Source organism: Triplophysa rosa, linkage group LG2 (assembly GCF_024868665.1).
Source record: "Triplophysa rosa linkage group LG2, Trosa_1v2, whole genome shotgun sequence".
Classification (NCBI taxonomy): Eukaryota; Metazoa; Chordata; class Actinopteri; order Cypriniformes; family Nemacheilidae; genus Triplophysa; species Triplophysa rosa.
The window spans coordinates 27624002-27647051 of record NC_079891.1 but is presented as its reverse complement, the minus strand read 5'-3'; the positions used below and the strand labels follow the sequence as shown (position 1 = coordinate 27647051).

At 38.7% G+C, this 23050-nt stretch overlaps 2 protein-coding genes across 3 annotated transcripts; both read left to right on the top strand.

Annotated features, from left to right (window-relative positions):
- The first annotated feature begins 34 nt into the window (after positions 1–34).
- Positions 35–17566, top strand: LOC130548668 (transcriptional regulator ATRX-like). 2 transcript variants are annotated; one of them, XR_008962077.1, is made up of 34 exons: positions 35–228; positions 610–728; positions 815–870; positions 1025–1074; positions 1156–1277; positions 1667–1777; positions 2211–2317; positions 2412–2479; positions 2637–3102; positions 3912–4890; positions 5037–5100; positions 8342–8487; positions 8760–8921; positions 10401–10470; positions 10624–10687; positions 10765–10971; positions 11097–11229; positions 11391–11500; positions 11600–11743; positions 12046–12220; positions 12303–12440; positions 12645–12820; positions 12902–13019; positions 13109–13212; positions 13312–13397; positions 13620–13738; positions 14362–14503; positions 14669–14766; positions 14863–14971; positions 15051–15228; positions 16220–16387; positions 16468–16674; positions 16859–16927; positions 17057–17072. XR_008962077.1 is itself a non-coding variant. In XM_057325594.1 (34 exons), exons 1-34 carry the CDS (start codon positions 209–211, stop codon positions 17255–17257), a joined length of 5229 nt encoding a protein of 1742 aa, XP_057181577.1. In that variant the 5' UTR covers positions 35–208; the 3' UTR covers positions 17258–17566. The 2 variants fall into 2 exon arrangements, 1 of the variants encoding a protein (XP_057181577.1); XM_057325594.1 differs by having other exon boundaries at positions 16468–16617; positions 17057–17566.
- A 121-nt stretch (positions 17567–17687) lies between these two features.
- Positions 17688–23004, top strand: zdhhc15a (zinc finger DHHC-type palmitoyltransferase 15a). Its single transcript, XM_057325633.1, has 12 exons — positions 17688–17810; positions 18310–18336; positions 18449–18543; positions 19334–19454; positions 19728–19797; positions 20218–20250; positions 20366–20486; positions 20997–21129; positions 21213–21339; positions 21977–22068; positions 22551–22609; positions 22707–23004. Exons 1-11 carry the CDS (start codon positions 17693–17695, stop codon positions 22592–22594), a joined length of 981 nt encoding a protein of 326 aa, XP_057181616.1. The 5' UTR covers positions 17688–17692; the 3' UTR covers positions 22595–22609; positions 22707–23004.
- The last annotated feature ends 46 nt before the right edge of the window (positions 23005–23050 follow it).

The window sequence follows — 23050 nt, the reverse complement described above, 5'->3', positions numbered from 1 at the left end:
GAAATGACGCAACAGTGGCGTTTCCGGTGCGCCATTTTAAGCTGTCTCGCGCAAGTTCCTCTGGGAAGATGGCGGGCAAAACTGATTAAGCTTGTGCGTGACGATAAATATGAGTTTTGCGCCGATAACTGTGAAACGTTACAGCGCCAGTAGTTTAGTTGTGAAAGAAGCTCGGCGCGGAGATAAAGCGCCGTGTTGAAGGGCGATCATGTCGGCCGAGGTCCTCAGGTAACTTGACGTTAAGCCGTGCTAATCTTCCTTGGTATTTATGTACATTTTTTCACATAAAATAAATAACCTCAAATCATGTCGTTGAATACATTTAAGCATTGGTATTTCTTGTTATAGAAACGAATGTTTGATTGTGTTTTGACTTTTTCGTTGCAAGTCTAGCAACACAAACCAAACAAAGAATGAGATCACGATTTAGGAAGACAGTCGTGTTATTCATGTTTAAATCCAGAGGTGCTCCTCTCAAACAGGAATGATGTGTGGTTGTGTGTAGTTCGGGTATATATGTTAAATGCCTGTTGAGTGCACTTGCATGCATGGTAACAGACGAAATTAGGATACGGCTGCCATGGAGACAGCTGTGTCTTGTCTCCTCAGACCCGGGCCTGTGGCTGGCGCAGGCAGTAAACTCGGTGAGCTTATTGGGAAACTCCATGAGTACCTGGAAAGTGCAACAGAAGGCAAGGATGAACCTACTTTACCCGGACATTGGAATGGTAAGCATGGCCTGCAATACAAGTGATTCTTTGTGTAAGCCGGACCGAACATTTCCTACAACTTGATCTTTTGGTCTCATTGACAGGAACTGTGGCCAAAGAGTACCTGGAGATGAAAGCCAAAGCCCATGCTGCTGAGGAGGTAGAGATGGTCTTGCCAGTACATTACATACATTTATCGTTTTGAATTAAGTCAGTAATTCCTTTATAACCTATGTCAGGGGATGAGAGGTAGGATCATACTTAATACACAATTTCCAGAGCTGTTCTTGTATGTAATGTTGTTTGTTTTGCAGGCCCACGGCTCCTCGACAGCAGGACTGTCATACTTAGGTCGTTCAAGAAGGTTTGACCCGAACAGTGATGCTTAAGATTCCATTTTGTGCTTGGTGAAGACTTTGAAGTATTTCAATTTCTGCTCCCACAGGAAACCGACTGTTGTCACAAAACACAGTGGGATGAATGAGTCCGATGCTTCGTCTGAGAGTGGAGCAGAGGATTTGATATCTGTTCACTCCAATGACCATGACACCAATTTCCTTCCCAAAGGTTCTGCCCCCGCCCTATTGTTGTGCATATCTCTGATTGAGTAATCAGTAACATCACTTTTACAGTATATGTACTTTATAATGTTTTGCATTGAGGATTATTGCCTTGTTTTGGTTTTTAATTATTCTGAGAAACTGGATTTGGATAGGCAGGCCCAGTTGGTACCCACAAACTGTATTTTTTGTGCTAATTTCAAGTTATGTAGATGAAAACATAAGGGCTGAGAGAATGCTAGAATGTTATTGGTAGCTGCATGTTGAAATTATACAAAATATAGAATGAACTAGCATGTACACATTTTGTCTGGTGAGAAATGTACATAGATCTGTTTAGCGTGTGTCCTAGGTTTACATAAACTGAAGTTTTGAATTTCTGATCATTTGACCCAGGAACGGTGTTTGTGCTGCCGGAGCCTGTGGGAAATGAAGGCCGCGATGATTTTCGCGGCCCGGAATTTCGCAGCAGACGAGTTCAAAAGCAGCGTCCTGACAGTCGGAAAGGTGAGAAAAGAAGTTAATAAAAATCTAATTTATTTCACTTTATTTTCAAACAGAGTGTGACGTTTCAAAAAGCTTTCTGTCTTAGAAGACATTCTAGGAAAGAAATCTAATCATCTAACCTCAAGTACAGTCAGAGCGTTCCCAACCACCCAGTCTCAAAAGACCACCTTTATAAAACACATGACACAAAGAATTCTTTTACTCAGAATCTTTTATCAGCTAACCTTGAATTTAATACAAACACTTAATACATTGAAGCTACATGTGAAAATGTGAATAGTTCCATTGTTCTTTGAAAACTTCTTTTTGCAGCAGATTATTATAAGATTGTCAGTGTCTCTCCATTTGCTTATGGACCATCTGTGATGCTTTATTTAGCTGTGTGCGTGTCAGGGTATGTGATGCAAACTGTATTAACCTGTGTTTGTGTCAGGATACGAGAATGAGAGGGTAAACTGCTCTGCGTGTGGTCAGCAGGTGAATCCTTACCAGCGTGACTCAGTCTATAGGCACCCTATGCTTAGCGTGCTGATCTGCAAGGTACGTATATATGAGTGATTTGCGTATTTAATTGACAACGGTGTGTCTGTAGTGCTGCAGTGTTTTAGAAGAATCTGCTTGCTTTGCTTTCTAGAGTTGTTTTAAGTATTATATGAGTGACGACATCAGCAAGGATTCGGAGGGGATGGACGAGCAATGCAGGTACACGAGTGCAGAGTTTATCAGAGCAAATGTGTTAGATTGAACTTTTGGTGTTTGTGTTATTTTATGTAGGGATGGTTTTATGCCATGAGTTAAGCTTATTGTCGTATAGATGTCTTTGAAAGTCTATATAGGGTGTTATTTGTCCTTTATTCAGGTGGTGTGCAGAAGGAGGCAGTCTGATTGGCTGCGATTACTGCAGCAATGCCTTCTGTAAGAAATGTGTGCTGCGTAACCTGGGGAGGAAGGAGCTGTCCAGCATCCTAGAAGAAGAAAGGAAATGGTACTGTTATGTGTGCAGTCCTGAGCCATTGGTGGAACTGGTGTTGGCCTGCGACTCGGTTCTGGACAACTTAGAACAGGCTCAAAAACCAAGCTCAGTTCGAGGAAAAGCAAAGGGTGATCGCGGAGCACCCTTTATGATGAAGCTGGGAGGAGGCCCGGTGCCCTCTGCAGGCCTTTACCAACGAATGCAACGGTTTGTAGAAGTTACTTCATCTCTGAACCACTCTTTCAAGGCAATCGTTCCAAGTGGAGCAGGGGAGGAAGAAAGGAGAATTGGGCAGCTAAGGATGTTTCGTGCTGTCTTGGATGATCTACAAGTAGCCAACATTGCATTACAGGTATAGAGTAAAAAAAGATGTTACATTTTTTTATCATGGATTTCAATCTACCTCTTAAATTGTAGTCTTTTTTTACTTTCTGTGTGTTTCTGTACCATCATCAGGAATGTGCAAGAGATTTGTTTTCAATTGATTAGTAATAACTTGACTTAGTAATAATATAATAATAAACTAAATATAGCATATATATATATATATACACAGCTGTGGAAAAAAGTTAAAAGACCATTTCAAAACTATTTTCAGCTTTTCTGAATTTAATATTTTTCGGTTTGTGTTTTGGTAAAATTATCATTTTTGTTTCATTCTGTGAACTACTTACTATGTTTCCCTCAAATTTTTGGTCTGGATAAAGAGGTCAAAATAACTATTTACTGTAAAAACAAGAAAACAAGCTGCAAAGAAAACAAGTTCACATTCACTTTAAAGCAATACAACAGTAATATTTGTACATGTATTTAGGAAAAGTTCAAAAATTATAATTTTAAGTGATATCCTCAATTTTTATCACAGTTTTCATGTGTCTTCTCATGCAATCAGTCTTTCACATTGCTGTTGAATGACTTTGTCACTCCTGAGGTTTGATTTAGTTGAAATTCAACAAACACTGGACTAGAACGGCCACAATACATCTAGAAAAGTTGATTAAATGAAAATTTGGAATGGTCTCTTAATTTTGGCTGTTTATATGATATCACATAATATATTATCTTTCATTGCCAAACATGTATTATAACAGAGATACGATTTGAAATTTTGAAGTTTGTAAAGGAGGATGTTTCTTAAAATGTCTTATTCTGTAATTGTAGGATGCCCTGGACCATGAGCTGACCGGTGCTGTAGAAACTAATAAGCCAAAAGGGAAGGCAAAACGGAGAAAGTCAATGCCGTCACAGAACTCTGCTCTCACTAAAGAGCTAGTGCTAAAACTCACTCCTGTACCAGTCTGCACAGGAGCTATCAGCTCCACCTCTCAATCCATCCCACCATCACCTGAAAGACAGAAGACAGAGAGCAGCATAACAGATGGAGAACTGGAGAAATGTGGGGCAGAGGTGGAGGACAATAGGGTGGAGATCGAGGTAATGATTGAGGAAGAAGTGGTGGAGACTTACTGTGGTAATGATGCTGAAGAGGGCGACAATGAGTGCGACAATGAGTGCGACAATGAATTCGACAGTGAGGGCGACAGTGAAGGCGACAGTGAAGGAGAAAAGACTGACACAAAAAGTTTGTCATTAGCAGAGGACAATAAACGTTCCCCACGTGTGAAAACCACACCGCGCCGTCGGCGCACCACTGCGAGCCCAGCGGCTGAGCATGCTGGTCTAGCCGAAGATGATTCGGATGAGGTGCCTGAAGTGCTTCTTCAGACCGCGGCTGCTATGGGGAACAGTGAGGAGGAGGGTCCGGTGGGTAACAGCGGGGACGGGGATGAGGGAAACCAACAAGTCAGGAAGCAGCGGCTCTTTGGGCTGGTGAAAACCACGCCTCCGGACAGAAGCTCTCGTAAGCGAAACCTCAAAGATAGATCATCGTCGTCGTCGTCTTCATCCTCTTCCGCATCTTCGAGGAGGGGCTCTCAGGACCAGGGGTCAGCGGCCAGAATGACCAGGGGAAGAGCTCGCAAAGTCGCCAGGATGACAGAACAAGGTGGGAGTTCTTCAAGTGAAGTTGGGGGACAGGAATTGGAGAGCGGGCAAAGCAGTGACTCGGATGATCAGAGGATCAAACCGCTGACAGAGGGCGTCACGTTGCTTGGCTCTGGAAATTTTCAACAGTCTTCCGGTGAGATCCTCAGCCACCTTTTATATATTTTTAATATAATTTCTGAAAGGATAAAATCAAGTCCAGTCCTACTTTTAATCGAATATGCTGTTTCTTGTCATTACACAAGAAATTGGTTTACTTATTTATGTTCTTGCTCTTGCTAGGTGATGAGATGGACATCCAGCCGGCTCCTTCATTGTCTGTGGACGATGATGATTTAGAAAATAGGTACGATTCTGTCTGCAACAGGGCCACACACACATTGTCCCAACACAGGTCTTCTCCACCGGACTCCACTGGCCTGCCAAATCCCACTGAAAGAGTATTGACCCGACCCTCATTAAAAAGCATGTTGCATACATCAACATGCATCACCACCAGACAGGGCTTGTAACACAATATGTGTTAACATCACTACAAACACATCGGCCATTTACAGAAAACTTGCAAATGGATGTCAGTGAATCACCTCCGTTTCAGAGAGTTTTACTCCTCTGACATAGACCATTGCATAATACCTGAAAGCTTAACTGTCTCTGTTCTGTCTGTGCAGCTAAAAAAAAAGCTTTTAAGAGTGTAGAAAGAGTCTGCAACTGTGTTCGGATCTGTTGGATCCTGTGTTCAGTAAGACAGCCAACTTCTTGTGTGTGTTTGTGTTTTAGGGATCAGCTTCCTGATTCTCACGATGTAATGTTTTCGGTGAGTCAGAACAAAGGCTGTGTGGTTTGCTAACGGTAGGTGTTACAGTAGTTTCACATAACATAACATCGTTTTTGGCAGTGAAATGTCATTGTTGGTGGAACACAATGTTGCAGACAGAGAGGGAAGCAGTATTTGTTAAAACGCATGTTTTGAACGCTATTGTTTGCTCTTGTTTAGCAGAACAGTTTTGTGACGGAAGCATGTATTTTCTACGATTAAAAGTTTAAAAATGTTGCATTTGTTTAGAAATGGATCGTTTCTGTACTTTCCATTTGACATCCTCTGAAATGGGTCTTTGGCAGAATTGGCAGAAAGGCGAGCAAAGATTGTAATCTGAGATGATGGATTTCTTGGATGGGAAATTTAAAGCAAGGGTATATTGACTAGCGCAGGTGGATGTTTTTGAAATGGTGCTTAAGAGCAAAAACTTAGGTTGTGCCATGGCCTAGTGGTTAGTGCATTGTGTCTTGAACAGTTTTGTGCCCTTGTTTGAGTCTGGTTCATTTCCCAGTCCCAATTCATTTCCTTCTCTAATCTCTACTCTTTACTGTCCTTATAAATAAAATGTAACTGGTCAAATGAACCCAAATCTCCTTTTCCAGACCCATAACAATTCCTCCCATTTTTAAACTCAGGTGTTCATAGAGTAGCAGCAGGTGGCAGTGATGTTGTGTTAGTCCCAACATGCAGACTTTAAGCGTTCCAAACAGAATTTTGTGTACGTAGTCAGGGGTTTAAAACAGTGTTTGTTTGGAGGTTTCGCTAAAGAAGAGTATAGTTTTCAATCTCATTTTAGACATCTGTTTGGTTTTGTGTTTGATATACATGGCTGTTGAAGAGAGGCACTCAAATCTTATTTATTCTTTCTCTCTTTCTGTTTCTTCCTCTGTTTTGTCTCTGTTCTACAGCTTAACAGGGTTCCCACGCATCCTGGAAAACCTGGAAAACATTGAATTGTGCAATACGTTTGTCCAGTAGTTGAAAACACGTGGAAACTTACAGTGATGGAAAAAATGTAATGTTACATACTATGAACTGTATCTCTGTGTTGGTAACAAGGCTTTCGTCTTTCATTAAAAAAACAACAATGAAGAACAAACAGGACAAATCCGAATTTGAAATTAGGGTCAGTTCCAATGAGGTTTCGTTAACTTTGATATTTACATAAAACAAGTTGACTGTCCATTTACATTTTGTCTTGCTTTGTATTGTCACGGACCAAACTCGGTCTTTGCTCTCTCGTCATCTTCACGCACAGTTGAGCTCTACCTAGTCAACTTCAAATATGAGTGATCAGAATCTTCCAGGTAAAAATGCTGCTAGACTTCATAAAAGTTGTGGTAACTTAAGATAAATAGAACATTCGAGTAACAAATTATTTATTGCAACTAATGTTGGCTAGATGTTGATTTGTGTGTTTGGAGAATCTCGAAGAACGTGAACATCTAACGCACATTAGCTGTGCATCTCTAACCATGCCAATAACCAAAATACCTCAATGGGTAAATCACCTGTAATTTACTCGAACCTGTTAAAAGCAACTGAAAATGTAAGTTTCTGTGGCAACCAACAGCAGGCTCTTGATGAGTTGTTTTAATATTAATAATCTGGGCCAAATAAAATCTCTTGGCAGAAAAAGTGGGAACCCTGCCTAACCTGAAGTAACATGCTTGTGTTAATATGTCACCCCCCTGCTGTTTTCTCACCTTTCTGTCAAACTGCTTTTTCCTATTTATTTTAGTTTTCCTGTTCTCCTGTACGGTGAAACTTTGTAAATGGACAAACAATCACAAAAGTATTTTGTGTCACAAGTATTACATGGACATTTCCTTTATTTGATATTATTTATTATTTTAAAAAAATATGCAAAAAACACTTCCCTTTAAGGTTGTTTTCAAAAGACTAAAGCATGCATAATTTGGATATGCGAACAAAAGGGAATGTACAAAACTCTAAAAAAATTGTATACGATTGTAGTTGTAATAAACATTTTTACCCCAAACAGTCGCCTCCGTGCATTTGTATGTTTGTGTTTGTGCTGGCAGATTAAATCTGTGGTTATCAGAGGTGCTCACTCAGTTTAAAGAGGTGGGTAACCAAAAAGTGAAAATTATGTCATCATTTACTCATCCTCTTGTCTTTTCAATCCTGAATTACTGTCTTCTGCAGATCACAAAAGATGAAATTCGAAGAATGTTGGTTACCGAGCCATGGCGGTACCCATTGACTTTTGGGTTTGTGGCCATACAATAGAAGGTACTGCTGTTGTTCGGTGACCAACATTCGTCAAGATATCTTCTTTTGTGCTTTGCAGAAGAAAGTCATACAGGTTGGAGGGTGAGCAAATAACAGACTTTAGATGTATGGGGTACCTACCCCTTTAAACTGAACTCTACAGTGTTTGCCTTTAATTCCTTGCTTCCATTTCCTGATAGCCTTTCATATATTCAGATTTACTTTTCTAATAGTTTTTACATTCATTAAGCAAAATTATTGGGTAATTTCAGACCAATGGAGTGCACCGTGGAATGACCTGATATTGTTTATTTTTCATGTTTTTAAAGACATAAAATACTGAACAAGATTAGAAATATCCAAATAAAAAATAATGGTATTTGTTAAATATAAGTGTAAATTGGAGAAGATATAATTTAGTATATCTGAATTAGTCTCATCTTACATTTTGATTCTTTTTTTCTTTCTGTCTTGCTTTCTCTCTCACTCTGTTTTTACTATCCTGCCTCTTTCTATCATTTATTCTATAAAGAATTGCAAAAAAGATCCTGCTGGCTCAAATCAGAGCTAATCTCTCCTCATCTTCTGAGCTGGACAGCAACTCTGATGAACAGTCAGAGAGCGAGAAAGGAGAGCAAAAGAGTACGAGAGGGACGCCTGAGACCACGGCTGATGAAGGTGAGTGAAGGTCATCACTGAAACCTTGGCGAACAAGACCTAGAGATCTTTTTCAACTTAAGCTCTTTTTTAAGAAGCATCCCTTAATTCTGTGTAGCTGATTAAACTAAAAAAGGTTTTTATGAAGTATATGTATAGTCATTTGTACTCTAAGTGATAGTTACTTTAAAAACTTGCATGAGTAACATCGAACAGTGCTTAATAGATCTTCATGGATTAATCGTTATATATGTATATATATATATATATATATACATCTTTTATTTTTACAGAATACAATAGCTCAGATTCCAGTGGTTCACAGTCAGGGTCGAGGCATCGACACAAACTGCTACGACATGGTCTTAACATACCAGAGGCAGAAGCACAAGGACATAAGCAAGGGGAAAAGAACACCAACAAAAGAGAAAGACAAAATCAAGATCCATTTATTGGCAAGTGAAATGTTTTTTTTATTTACCCTTTTTTTTACACAAGTTCTATTTTTAATTCCTGTGGACAGACCATTGGCTTTATGTATCAAACTGCGTAGATTTCACCCTTTAAACTAGGGTTAGTTGTATGACTTACTTTCTTCTGCAGAAGAATGTTGGCAAACAAACAACATTGGCTTCCATTTACTTCCATTGTATGGTTTGTCTCAATATATATTTTTTGTGTTCCACAGAAGAAAGAGTCAGATAACAGTTTTGAATGACATGAGGTTAAATAAATGATAACGGAATTTTTAACTATTTTACTAAGTGCATATGAGTGAGATATGTTCGTGGAAAGTTCAGGGTTCGTACGGTCATGAAAAACCTGGAAAAGTTATGAAATTTTAAAATCGAACTTTCCAGGTCTGAAAAAGTGTTGGAAAACGAATAAACCAAAAAAGTTTTGGAAAAGTCATGGAAATTGTCCAAAGAATACCTGTAAAAAATAAAATATGTTTAATTGCTAATTTTAACTAATTGGTAAATCAGGCGATCTTGCGAACAGGCAAAGCAGAGGGAGTGCTCGCTGCGAGAGGGCCCTTGCTGCAGCCAGCAACGTAACGTAAACGTAAATGTCTCTGATAAATTGTGGATGTAAATTTAGAAAATTCCAGGAAAATGCTGATTTAATAATGTGTGGCTTCATTCAGATAAGTATAATATATGGCTTGAAAGAGATCATCATCCAGGACGTGCAAAATGTCGACTCTGCAAATTCTTTTGACATTTCGAACATGGGAGAGGCAGCGTTAAGTAGCCACGCTAAAGGCGCGAAGCACCAGTCTGCTGTTGCGCACGAAGAAACTTTGAACCCCATCACTGGGTTTTTAAATCCGAGGAACGCCGTGACACCCACAGCCAGCTGCGGTGCTTCACTTAAGTCCTCCATCAAACAAGGGACCATTTCGGATGCTGTGTCAAGAAACTAAGCCCTAACTGCAAAGGTATTGTGGGCACTAAAGGTGGCTAATTCTCACTATTACAAGTCGTGTGAAGATATAAGGCAAGTTTTTCCTGGTATGTTTCCCGACAGCAAGATAGCTGCCAGATTTGCATGCTGCGAACGTAAATGTTCGTATATTTGCACGTTTGGACTGGCTCCTTATTTTAAAAAACTAACTTTGTCAAACATATCGAAGCAAAGAGCGTATGTGATGTTATTCGACGAAAGCCTGAATCATTACTTATAGACGAAACAGTTAGACATGCACGTCAGGCTGTGGGACGGAAGTGAGGTGAGACTAACTACATTGGCTCAGAGTTTATGGGTCATGAATTTTGCCTCGAAAGTAATGGAGAAGTCATGGAAATGTATTGGTAAAAATGTGTACGAACCCTGAAAGTTGTGTTTGCACGTTTCTTTGCCTATTTTGTGTGTACGCAACGTTTAAACATAAAGCCCCAGTTTGATTTTAATTTGGTTTATTTTAATCCTAGTGAGCACAGATGAATCAAGCGACTCTGCCCTAAGTGAGGAACTCAGTGAGTCAGAGAATGAGGAAACAGGGTAAGTCATCTGTTTTTTACAAAGATGGGCTATGAATCATTACCAAAAAAGCACCTTTTCAGCTACTGCCTATCATTTAACTCGGAACACATGATAAGAATGAAATGACATGAACTGTAGCTTTATGTTTCTCTGTGAATATTTATTTTGTAGGTTACAAACCCCCACTCATAGTGAGAGTCCGACAAACCGTCCTGATGAGCCCACCACTCCTGATGTGTGTATACTATTCTCTATAAATCATGCTATCTTTGTTGGCCCCTCAGTGAACAAGTTTTTTTGTGATATGGTTAGAATGATCTTTCAATAGTCACTGAGGAATGTTTGAGGAGCACCCCTCATGGTAGGAGGCAGATCAGGCGACTTCTGGAGGTGGATCAGCTGGCACAGGAGACCCAGAGCGCTCTGAAGGAAGAAGAGGAGCGCAGAAGAAGGTTAGCAGAGAGAGAAAAACAAAGGCTGGAAAACGAGAGGAGAGAACGAGAAGAAGCGGACTCTGAGGTAATACACTGTCTGGGACTATTCTGTTCTGTAAATGTTACATTGTATCTACTAAATTAAATTTACATGACCAGAGTAAATTGAATTGTTTTGTTTCACTGTTGTTTTTTGTCACCATGCTTTAGGTCATTCTCGTATCTGAGAAACCAGCTCATAGCTTTACCCCGTTGGTTTTAGAGCAAGATGATATAACGCACAAGCCTGCGGTGGAGGTTCAAATGCACTTCCTGAGAAAACTCAAGCCACATCAGCGAGATGGTGAGAGAGAGGTCTATACTTTTAGGTGTTGACGTTAAAGGGATAGTTCACTCTAAAAGGAAACGACTAAAACGTTCGTAACGAAACAGCTGACTTCCATTGTATAGACTCCCCAAACATGTCTCAAAATATCTTCTTTTGTGTTCTTTGTGTGGCTTTAGGTGTGCGGTTTTTGTGGGACTCGTGTTGTGAGTCTGTTCAGACTGTGAAGTCATCTCCGGGTTCTGGCTGTATCCTGGCGCACTGCATGGGACTGGGCAAGACCTTACAGGTACAGGGCATGCGGTTGTATTTCTTTCTTTTTTTTGAATACTTGTAAAGTGTTCAAAGACAGTCTGACTGCGTGTGTGTGTGTGTGTGTGTGTTTCAGGTTATTGTGTTCCTTCACACAGTGTTGTCTTGTAAACGGTTGCCTCTGAGGAGGGCTTTGGTAGTGTGTCCTCTCAACACGGTGCTGAACTGGAGGAGCGAGTTTGACAAATGGCAGAGGGGCTTGAGACCCCACACTTTGAGGGTTAGAAGAGTTGACTTTGTGTGATGATCTGGATGAAGTTTACTTTATCATGAATATTAGATACATAACTAACTATGCCAAAACCTTTCCACCAAAGACCTTTGCGGTCACTCATTAATATGAATGTGAATTAGGATAAAATTTTAAGTTAACTGAAAGCACATTGGTAAATGAACCATTTCTATTTTTCAAAATAACACATTTTTTTGTACAGAAAAAAACTAAAATGTCTTGCCCCGTAGATTTTAAGAATATTTTACTTGTATTATTGTTCATCATGACATTTTGTCCCTCACACACAGGTAACAGAGCTGGCCACAGTAAAGTCTTTGGCTGTCCGTCTTGAGCTGTTGAACGACTGGTTTCACAATGGTGGCGTGATGATCATTGGGTACGAAGCTTTCCGGAATCTCACATACAATACTGTGAAATACAGCAAACATAGAGAGGCCATCCACTCTTTGCTGCTGAACCCTGGTAAATTAATCTGAATAATCCACCTTCAAATACTGTGAACAGAAATAACAAGATGAATTGAAGCGTTTGATTTGTTTGTCAGGTCCTGATTTGGTGGTGTGTGATGAAGGTCATATCCTTAGGAATGCAGAATCCAGCATCTCAAAAGCCATGCGTGCTATCCGCACGCGTAGACGAATCATATTGACTGGCACACCGCTTCAGAACAACCTGTCTGAATGTAAATCACTCTTAACCTTCATATTCTGAGTTTGATATGGACCCATCCCTGGTGTCTTAAATCACTCTTAACCTTTACATATTTTTAATAACCAAAAAGTAAACCGTTTGAAGATTTAAGCATATGGTTTACTTTTTACTTTAAGTAAATGGTGGTGTCGTTATTTTCACAATTCTGAAATTGAAGTTATGTCTCATGTTCTAGATCACTGTATGGTAAACTTCATTAAAGAGAACCTGCTGGGTTCTCTAAGTGAATTCCGGAACCGTTTCATTAATCCAATCCAGAATGGCCAGTGTGCAGACTCCACCCCTGCTGATGTCAGAGTCATGAAGAACCGGTCACATGTCCTCCATGAGCTGCTGTCAGGATTTATACAGGTAAGAAAAAAAGAAGTACAAAGAAAGCTCAGGAGAGTGAGAGCTTGTGTTTAATATTTTGCGTGTTTGTTTGTGTTTCAGAGGCGAGACTACTTTGTTTTAAAGTCCTGTCTGCCGCCCAAGTGCGAGTATGTGCTGTCAGTCAGGATGACACCTTTGCAGTGTCAGTTATACGCACACTATCTGCAGAAATACACAGGTTAGAATCGCACATGCACTCAGCGAATCTTTGGATTAACAGCACACAAACACTGACTGACTCACCTGTCTTTTCTAACCTGTGTGTAGGCAAAGGAGAAGGTGTGAACCGTTTGTTTCAGGACCTTCATATTCTGAGTTTGATATGGACCCATCCCTGGTGTCTTAAACTTGCTCATCTGAACAAGAATAAGGTACTCGTGCACATTTATTGGTTAGATAAACATCCCAACATTCAGTCATTTTTCTCCTTTACATGAAATTTAATCTGATAATATATGTCCGTGATGCAGAGGAAAGAGGAAGAGCCGTCTACAGACTTCATGGCACTGGGTGCGAGTGTAGGGAAACATTCTGGAGAATCGAATGGTTCTCAAAGGTACTGTGTGTTTAGTATCAGATACTGTAAGTGTTCACTATTGTCTTATATACTTATGCATGCTTGCTTACTAAACTTTTCAGTAAAGTGTCATTTGGTTTTATTATGATAACGTTGTGTGATTTTAAATAATAAAGCAAAACGAAATTTGAAGTAGAATTATTGTGTAGTTGTAATGTGGACTAGGTTTCATGCTATTTTAACACTTTTTCTGTCCTTCAGTAAAGAGGCAAAGACTACAGATACAGAGGGGGAGGCAATAAATAAGGCTGAAAAAGAGAGAGATACTGATTCAGTCAGTCCGCCAGATGTCACCAACTCATCCACAATGGAAACTCCAGGTGAGAAATGTTGTACATGACCACAGTGTCTTAGGTCTCTCTGTCACTTTCTCTCCGTTTCAATTTTAGGGTGCCTTATGTATTTTTTTTCCAAAGCATTTGCGAATAAGATACAAAGTCGCATAGAGATAATAGTATAAAGAAAAAACTGAGCAAATATACCCTATGCCAGAGGTTTTCAAAGTGGGGTGTGCAGTTCGTAGTATTAAAATTGTGCTGTTTTATTAGAACACTTAAATCGCCTTTTTTGAAAGAAACCATTTTGAAACCACATAGGTATTAAAATGATTCAAGGAATGTTTTTATTTATCACTATGAAACACGGCCGAAGTGATAGGTTGGAAAAACAATACACATACAATGCAAATTGTGGTAAATCATGCTTAATAACTGTTCTAATTTGAAGGGAGAATTGTCTCACCTTTAAGGGGTCCCTGGCCCCGAAACTTTAGAACCCCTGCCCTATGCAAGAATAATGTATGTTGTTAAACAGTGAAAATATTACCAATTAAAATCAAAAAGTGTAAAAAACAAACAAACCCACACTGTGCTGTTGCCACCCAGCAGTCTTTGTGTTTTTAAGACATTTACTTTTTTAAGACAACTTTTTTTCTATTGTTCAGGGTTGAGTGCTGTAAACGGGCCATGTGCCGAATGGTATCTGCCATTTCTAAAAGAATCCGATGCAAAAGTCCTTGAGCATTCTGGAAAATTACAGTTGCTACTGGAGATTTTACACTGGGCAGAGGAACTGGAGGACAAAGTGTAAGGAATTTACACCTAGTTAAATTTTACTTGAGAAATATCAATAGCACTTGTTTTGTAGGCTTTGCTTTGATAGTTGTTATATATTATATTGTATAATGAAATAAAAGATTCATGAAGCCAAGAATAGCACTGACACACAAATGCTGCTTTGTTGTGTTTTAGGCTGGTTTTTAGTCAGTCTCTAATCTGTCTGGATCTCATTGAGAATTTCCTGAAATATGCCAGTGAGACCAACGGGAAAGAAGAGTGCCCATACAAAGGTACACATGAAGTGTTTTTTATATAATTGTAGATTTGCTGTCTGTTTATTTGCCGCGAATATGATATAATATTTATGTTCGTGTTTATATTGACAGGAAAGAAATCATGGGTGAAAAATAAAGATTATTATCGTTTGGATGGGACAACCAGCGCCTGTGCTCGCAAGAGATGGGCTCAAGAGTTCAACAACCGGAAAAACCCAAAGTAGGAAATTAAAAAAGTTGAAGTTGTAGATGATGTGTAGTGTGCTCTCGCCTTGACTCTGCTGGTTTCTCTCTGTCAGAGGGAGATTGTTTCTGATCTCCACTCGTGCTGGATCTCTGGGGATCAATTTGGTGGCTGCAAACAGGGTTGTGGTGTTTGATGCTTGCTGGAATCCATCATATGATATCCAGAGCATCTTCAGAGTCTATCGCTTTGGACAAAACAAACCTGTATCGGTTTACCGTTTTCTGGCCCAGGTATACATGCAATTACTAGTATTCTTAAATAAGGATAATTTAGTTTAATCATACACAGATTACATTACATGTTTTGTATTTTATATTTACTATTTTGTGTTTTATTTAATATTTGATCATATTTAATAATTAATATTGATTACATTTTTTCAATCTTTCATTATTTTTGGAAGTGTAACGATGCACACAGCTCACAATTGTGATTGTATCACAATATTTTGTTCAAGAATTATCTATTTTGTTGTAGAATTGACAACATAGAATTTTAACACAGAATCAAGAAAGCTCTAAGTGAGAGATTCTTAAAGGTTCAGTGTGTAATTTTTTGGAGGATCTATTGACAGAAATGCAATAACTATGTCTTCAGAGGTGTATAAAGACCTTACAAAATGAAGCGTTAAGTTATTATTACCTTAGAATGAGCTATTTTTATCTACATACACCGCTGGTCCCCTTACATGGAAATCCCCATGTTATTTCTAAAGTAGCCCTAAACAGACAAACTGCTCTACAGAGCGCGTTTTGTAAATATGTCATCTCCTTCGGCAAAGAAGCAAAAACGTGACAACATCTTAGCTCTGTGTCAGTCACCGTAGTGCTTCGAAAGGGAGGGGTGGAGTGAGCCATTGGTTGCGATTCGCAACCTCACCACTAGATGCCGCTAAATTTCATACACTGGACCTTTAAGGCTTTTAAAGCACAAAATGAAACATTAAAACATTATATATGTTGATGCAAGTTACCAACCAGTAGGATTAAAGAGACATATAATAATAAAACATTACAAAACAATCATAATTTAATTTAATCATTAATTTTATCAATAAATCATTACGCCTAGTAATATAAGATATTTTACTATTACAGACACTTACATTTTTTATAAATTTTCTGCTTTTTTGTATTATTTTTGTATGGATTATTATGTTAGACTTTTACAAAAATAATTACAATCTGAGATAATCGGAACAATGTTTTTTTCTATACGTAGGGAACCATGGAACAGAAAATTTATGAGCGGCAGGTTGCTAAGCAGTCTTTGTCCTCCCGTGTTCTGGACCACCAGCAGATTCAGAGACACTTCACACACAGCGAGCTGAATGAGCTCTACCGCTTTCAGCCAGACCTACAACCCAGCAAACACACACAAGCACCTTTGGTAAACACGCATACATGAACCTGCTGTGTCCACTGTAGGAACGATACATGTGTGTTTATTATCTTTCTCTTGTCCACCAGGATGAGGTGTTGGTACTGCTTCTGCAGAGTTGTGGGCATCTCATAGTGAGTTATCATCAGCATGACTCATTGTTGGACCACCGGGAGGAAGAGGAGCTCAGTGAGGAAGAGCGCAGGGTAGCCTGGGATGAATACCGTGCAGAGAAGAGGGTATACACTCACTACAATTGTTGGTTGCAACAAGATATGAAACAAGTCTAAAACGAAGTAATTTCAGCACCTTTTACAATCATGAACTAGTTTTATTGCAGAAGCTATAACAAATAAAAATGCATTGTGATTAATTTATACATATGACATTTGTAAAAACAAAAGAGGGAGCGGAAAGTTGGTAACACTTCTGCATGTGTCAGATTGGTGCACATGCCCACATGTTATTTGTCTACTTCAGGCATCTGTAGAGATCTCCAATGTACCTCCTCTAATGCAGCTCAGCAAGAAGGCCAACCAGGAGTTAAAGGTAAAATTTCCCCTCAGACCTTCACAGATTTTGTTTTGTGCATGTTTCCATGCGAAGGTGTGTGTTCACCTCTTTAAATATTAAACGGGAAGTATAATGATGTGGACTGTCTCTTTTTCCTCTATTCAGCAAATGCATTATCATCAGAACATGCTGGCTGTTCAAAACTTTACCAGTACAACAACACTTCCAGTCAAACAAGGCAGTACTCCACCCTTCGCTGCTCGGCGTCCTCGTGACCTTGCCACCTTCCGACCGGTGGAACCTGGAGCAGTTTACCCTGGGTTAAAAACAAATGCGAGACCTGATTCCTCACTATCACAAAACTGAAAAAGACAGTGTAGGGATTAGTTTGTGTTGGCCTTAAGAAAAAAAGCTAATTTGTGTTTGAACAAATGAGTGTAGTGTCAAAGCACTGAAAGATCTCTGAAGATCGTCAGTCCTGCCTTACGGACACAAATTTTCAGCTATTTAAATGAGGATGTGTTAGAATTCTTCTGACTGTCTATACCTCAGAACTAATAATAATGTGTTTAACTCTAAAAGACAAGCCTTTTTTATAGAAACATTAAGGTTCACTGACCTGTGTACAGAAACACTGTTGTCTTTACTAAAATGCATTGTCGATTTTTGAAAGCAATAAAGCAAAGCAATAAAAATGTTTGTACTTTGTCCTGTGGGGGCGCTGTTGCGGTTTAATGGTTTGGGTTCACTGGTCCAGTCACAAATGCCCAAGTGCACAGTTTGATTGGCGGTCGCGTCGTGATGCTGCGGTCGGCGTGTCTCCGGCGCTGTGCGCGGTTTCTCTGCTGGATCCCGCTTACGATCGTTATTATTGTCGTGATGTGGTCATATTACGCCTATGTTGTGCACTTCTGTTGGTGTAAGTAATATTTTTGAAAAATCTTTGACATTAAAACTAATATTAATTCTTTGTAGAGAAGTTGTATTACTGCTCGTGCTTTTATATTGTATTTAACGTTAACTGAGGTATTTCAATACACGATTTTGTAAAAGTCGTCGAACGTAAGTTTAAAAAATCGGTACTATGTTATTCATATAATCTATATATCATATCTATACGATTTATAACAAATTTGAATTTTTTTTACTGTTGTATTAGGACTTTTGTATGTTAGAGTGACTTAAATACCATGATTGTGTCCACTATAAAAACCACATGAAAGAATTACTGTAGAAAACTTCAGTATTTAATACACTGTTGTCACTTTAAAATGGTAAATATCCATAATAAGTTTATACATTTATTCTAATGCATAACTGATTACGGTAGTGTTGTAATTACCATAATATACTACACAGAATGAATCAGGAGATACTGTACATACACAGTGGTGACTTTTGTTTATATTTATGTGCAGTTTTGCTCACCTGTTCGACGCAGAGAGGTACGGCAAATCTTAAACATTTGACAACAGTTTGTGTTCTTTATATTTATTTGACCTTAACATATTTGGTTAGTGTATAGATAAATATATATTTTTTCTCGTGCATTCTCAGTGGCTTTTTTGTGCCTGTTCCACGTTTGTTTTGGGATGCTCTCGTGGTCTTTTTGGAAAGCCGTTTCGACTCCACCATCCTTTCCCTCAGCGGAGGTACCGTAGCATCATAACGTTAATTGTGTTTGTATGTCATTTCATTCTTCTGTCAGAAGTCAGACCGCTTTTGCTTTGTGAGATATTTTTTACTGAGGAGAACCAGAAACTTAAATGCTAAAAACCTACTTTTGTAGCTATTCTGAAAGTTGAATGTGATTGAAAATGACTGAAAGTCTAGCAGATGAAAATCTTGAATTATTGCTGCTCCAATATGTGCAGCATAGAGGATGAATTAATTATAATTGAGTAGCCTATATTTAGTCATATTATTTGGGGGGACAATATCTTTAGTTAAACTTATATGTATGCATTTTTAGGTAAGCTTTGTCATCTTCAGTTTTTCTTTTTTGGCTTTAAGCCTCACAAGAAGGGTTGTCCACAACTATCAAATATTTACCAAAATGTTTACATTTGGGGGGGGGTATAAAAATACAAATGTAATGCAGTGTTTTTACAGGTACTTTGGTATTGCCTGCATTTTGTTATTCTGGACGATTGGGTATTTTGTCATGCCATTCTTTAATGTACCATTTAAATTTCATGATTAAGTTTATCAGAGATCATTCCTGCTTTGTACTGGCCTTCAACCCCACTGTTTGAAAGAAATAAAGAGAACTTGAAATGAACTTGTGCTCCATTGAAAGTTCACCTGTCCACCTGTCCTGCAAGTTATTCAAATCAGGCATGTCATACGTGACACTTGAGCGTAAAGGAAGCCCCTGTCCTTCTCACAGCACAGACATCTCATTTACTAATTGTATGCGTGCGTGCGTGTGTCTGTGCTCAGTTTCAGCTCATTTCTTCAGACTCGCCACTTTATGAGCAGGAACATGGACATTTGAAAAAGAGTCACATTCTTCTGGAAATCACCCAGAAGCTTCCTATTCACACCCGTACAGCAACTGGAGGTCAGGAATCCAGATGCTGTGACTATAATTTAGCAAGTATAAATGACACAGAATGTCAATTTTATATGGTAACTTTGTGTTAGAACAGATCTTTTTTAGGGTGAATGGCCAACATACAGTAAATGCTTTTGGTTATAAATTGTAAGATATTCTACATCGAACCAGACAAGTGAAAACCAAATGTAACATAACAGTTTTTCAAAGAGGAATTACATTCGCCTCAATGTCATAGCGCATTTGTTATTTATTTGGTTGCTTGTGTGTTCATCTCAGCTATCAGGTTCTGTCATGACTGCCAATTGATAAAACCAGATCGCTGCCATCACTGTTCAGTCTGCCAAATGTAAGAATCATCTTGTTTCTCTCTCTCTCTCTTTATTTCTCTGTGTGTGTGTATCAGTGCATCTCCCACCCATCTACTCACTCTTTCCTTAATGAAAGGGAGATGCAGAAATTCGATCTGTGTGTGTGTGATAATTACAGGATGTCATTGAAGTACTTGGTGACATTTACTTGAGTGGACAGAGTGAATCTTCTCAAATGAGTTGCGGTCTCTGTCAATATCACATTCCCGGCATTTGATTATAGTCAAAGTGTGTGTGGGGGAGAGAGAGAGTGAGAATGACTGTATTTTTTGGAGATTTTGAGTGCGTGTCTGATTACACTGGAGTTTTTATTATTATTTAATGAGAATAGTTACTGTGGCCTGTGTATCACACTGCTTCACTCCTGCGGTCTGTGTCCTCTCTCTCTCTCCTTGTAGGTGTGTACTAAAGATGGACCATCATTGCCCCTGGTTTGTAAACGGACTGCATTACAACCCGTTGCCTGTTGTTTAACTGTGTGTTATTAAATTTTTAAAAAGTGACACCTGTTCTCTTGTTCTGTGCGTGTTGTGTGAGCACGTCCAGGTTAAATAACTGTATTGGATTCTCCAACTATAAGTTCTTCATGCTGTTTCTCCTCTACTCACTGCTGTACTGCCTTCTCATTGTCACCACCGTTACCCCGACCTTCATCAGATTGTGGCTGGTGGGTGATCTTTGTGCTTTTTGCAATGCATATTTTAAAGAGGACTGATGTTGACCTTGAGCCGTGGGGCTCTCTGCCAAGCATTGATTTAAATTGAGGCCCTATTAATTTGACAAAAATATTCATGAGCAGAACTGTGTATTCAGTTTTCTAGACAACAACATCAAGGGTCATGGCTTAGATTTCTAGAGAATAAAAAAGGCTTCTGTCCAATGCATAAACAAAATGTGATATGCGAAGCTTTGTCCTTGGTATTAAAATGAAATTATGTTGATGTGAACTTATTGAACTAATTCAAAAACGTCTGCTAACTAGACTGGAAGGACTGGAAATTGAAAAATGTAGATGTTAAAATTAACATTGACCACGAGTAATAAAAGTGCTATTAAAGTATTGTTCTTTACTATTTCTTGCCATTTCATTGCTTTAACTAATGAATTATACTACCGTATTGTAGAATGTTCTAATTCTAACCTAAATTAGATTTTAAACCTGATTTTTCTCTTTCAGGGCCAGCTGTTTGATAGTTGCGTTAAACTGCATGTTTTGTTCCTGATGTTGGTGTCCGCCATGTTTGCAGTCACCCTTTGTTTTCTGCTTATCTTCCACATCTGGCTGCTTACTCGCAACAAAACTACACTTGGTGAAACCTTCATATCATACAAGCATATACATACATTATTTGTAGAGAGATGAACAACGTTTGTCTGTCTCTCTCTCTTTCAGAGTGGTTGTTAGTCCCTTTTTTTGCAGATGGACCAAGCAGTGAGGCGTTCGATGTGGGTGCCCGAGCAAATTTCATACAGGTGTTTGGAAAGAAAAAGACACTTTGGCCATTTCCAGTATTTAGCAGGTCACTTCCATTTTCCTGACATTTTGCATGTCGCTGCTGTCCTTTTGAAACCTTGCATCTACATACTGTGTGATTTTTTTTGTCACCTTTAATGTTTGTCACTGGGTTTTGCAAATATCTAACCAACAAAAAGTATAAAAAGTGCTTGCCAACTTGGAAAACACAGCAATCATTTAAAAAGTACAGTGTTTTTTCTATTTCCTGAAAAACAGCAAATTTGGGCATCTTGAGGTTTTGGAAAGACAGCGACAATATGATATAATAACGTAATGTAACCTGGGCTGTGATTATTTTATTTCATTACCAGGTTTCTGTTTTTGGAAACCATAAACAGCGTACACTTGGATAAAAACTATTATTTATAATAATAATATTATCATTAGTGGTAATAAATCTAAATATGTTAGTAATTAGTGTATTTGATTATACACTTTTGTTTTTTAACAAATACACAATCAATATTGTAAAAATAGTTCCTGTGAGATCAGTTTGGTAAAATAACTCCACAGTCTTGAGTGATTTATGGCTGCGTGTAAAAAATTCAGAATACATTTTCAAAATTGTCCAGGCATAATAATTTTTTGATTTGTTGTAACTTAACACAATCATCATTTATTCTCCCATTTCTCCATTACAGTGAAGGGGATGGACATTCATTCCCCTTGAAATGGCAGATGTCATCTAACAATGCTTCAGCGATGAATGGGCATTGTGATATGAAAGTCATGGGTAAGAAATATTATATTTGCTGAAATCAATCAACACCCAGTTTTGTGTATTGGTTTATCAATCAGAGCCGGGTCTGAAGAGAATTCTCTATGTGTCAGTGCAGGGTGGTTGGGTAAATCTTTTATTTAGGAGGAGAATGAATTTATCTCAGTTCTCACGCTGTCTCTGAAGGTGATCTCCTTGCTGCTTTTGTCATTAACTTAAGTGTGCTTTCGCAAAGAGTAGGATTACGAACACACATGCTCTTACATTTCCCTGCTGCGAAAACACACTTAGCACATGAGACCAGAGTATTAAAAATACCTCTTATTTTAGAAACTTAAAAAAAATTGACCATGTATTTTTTTTTTAATTTTGTAGTTTTTGGATAAAGAGATTTGTATTGTAGGTTTACACTGCCTCCTAAAGGCAAAGCCAGGACTGTACAACCTAATATCACATTCTGATTTGAGTCATTTGTCTGTGTTCTGTTCCAACTTCAGTCTCACCTGAGGGTGTCTCGGTTACCATAGCAGCAGATGACTAGCAGTAATGGAATAAGGTACAAGAAGTGCTTTAACACCGCCGCTATGGAATTGTCCTTGAAAATGAGAGTAATTAGATACCCACTGACAGGCATTTATTTGTTGGATTTCTAGGTTGAGAAAATGTGACATTGCCACCAGAAGTCTCTGGGATGCTACAGAAATCTCAATCACAGGTTAAGCTTTCAGGAACAGCAGGCAGCCCTAAGGGAGACAAGCGTGAGGGTGAACAACTGCCTGCATGCTCAGTTTTCACCTGGAACACTTCCTGTGAGAGAGATCAGGTCTCAGAAACCTCTTTTACTGATCAAGGTGTGAGAGAGCTTTACCGGGTGTCTCTTCTTCTGGGTGATAATGTTTTAAAAATTATTCTTTTGTGCTGAAAAGCTTAGTTGTTATTTTGTTGTGGAAGTGAATTTTTTGGTTTACATAACACACTCGATAAGAGCATCAGCTTT

Coding starts and splice junctions, on each gene's coding strand:
- LOC130548668 (XM_057325594.1), top strand. CDS start 209: ATGTCGGCCGAGGTCCTCAG. Junction 10,471..10,623: donor TCAGAGAATGAGGAAACAGG/GTAAGTCATCTG, acceptor TTTATTTTGTAG/GTTACAAACCCCCACTCATA. Junction 16,388..16,467: donor AACACACACAAGCACCTTTG/GTAAACACGCAT, acceptor CTTGTCCACCAG/GATGAGGTGTTGGTACTGCT.
- zdhhc15a (XM_057325633.1), top strand. CDS start 17,693: ATGCTGCGGTCGGCGTGTCTCCGGCGCTGTGCGCGGTTTCTCTGCTGG. Junction 20,251..20,365: donor ATGGACCATCATTGCCCCTG/GTTTGTAAACGG, acceptor GAGCACGTCCAG/GTTAAATAACTGTATTGGAT. Junction 21,130..21,212: donor TCGCAACAAAACTACACTTG/GTGAAACCTTCA, acceptor TCTCTCTTTCAG/AGTGGTTGTTAGTCCCTTTT.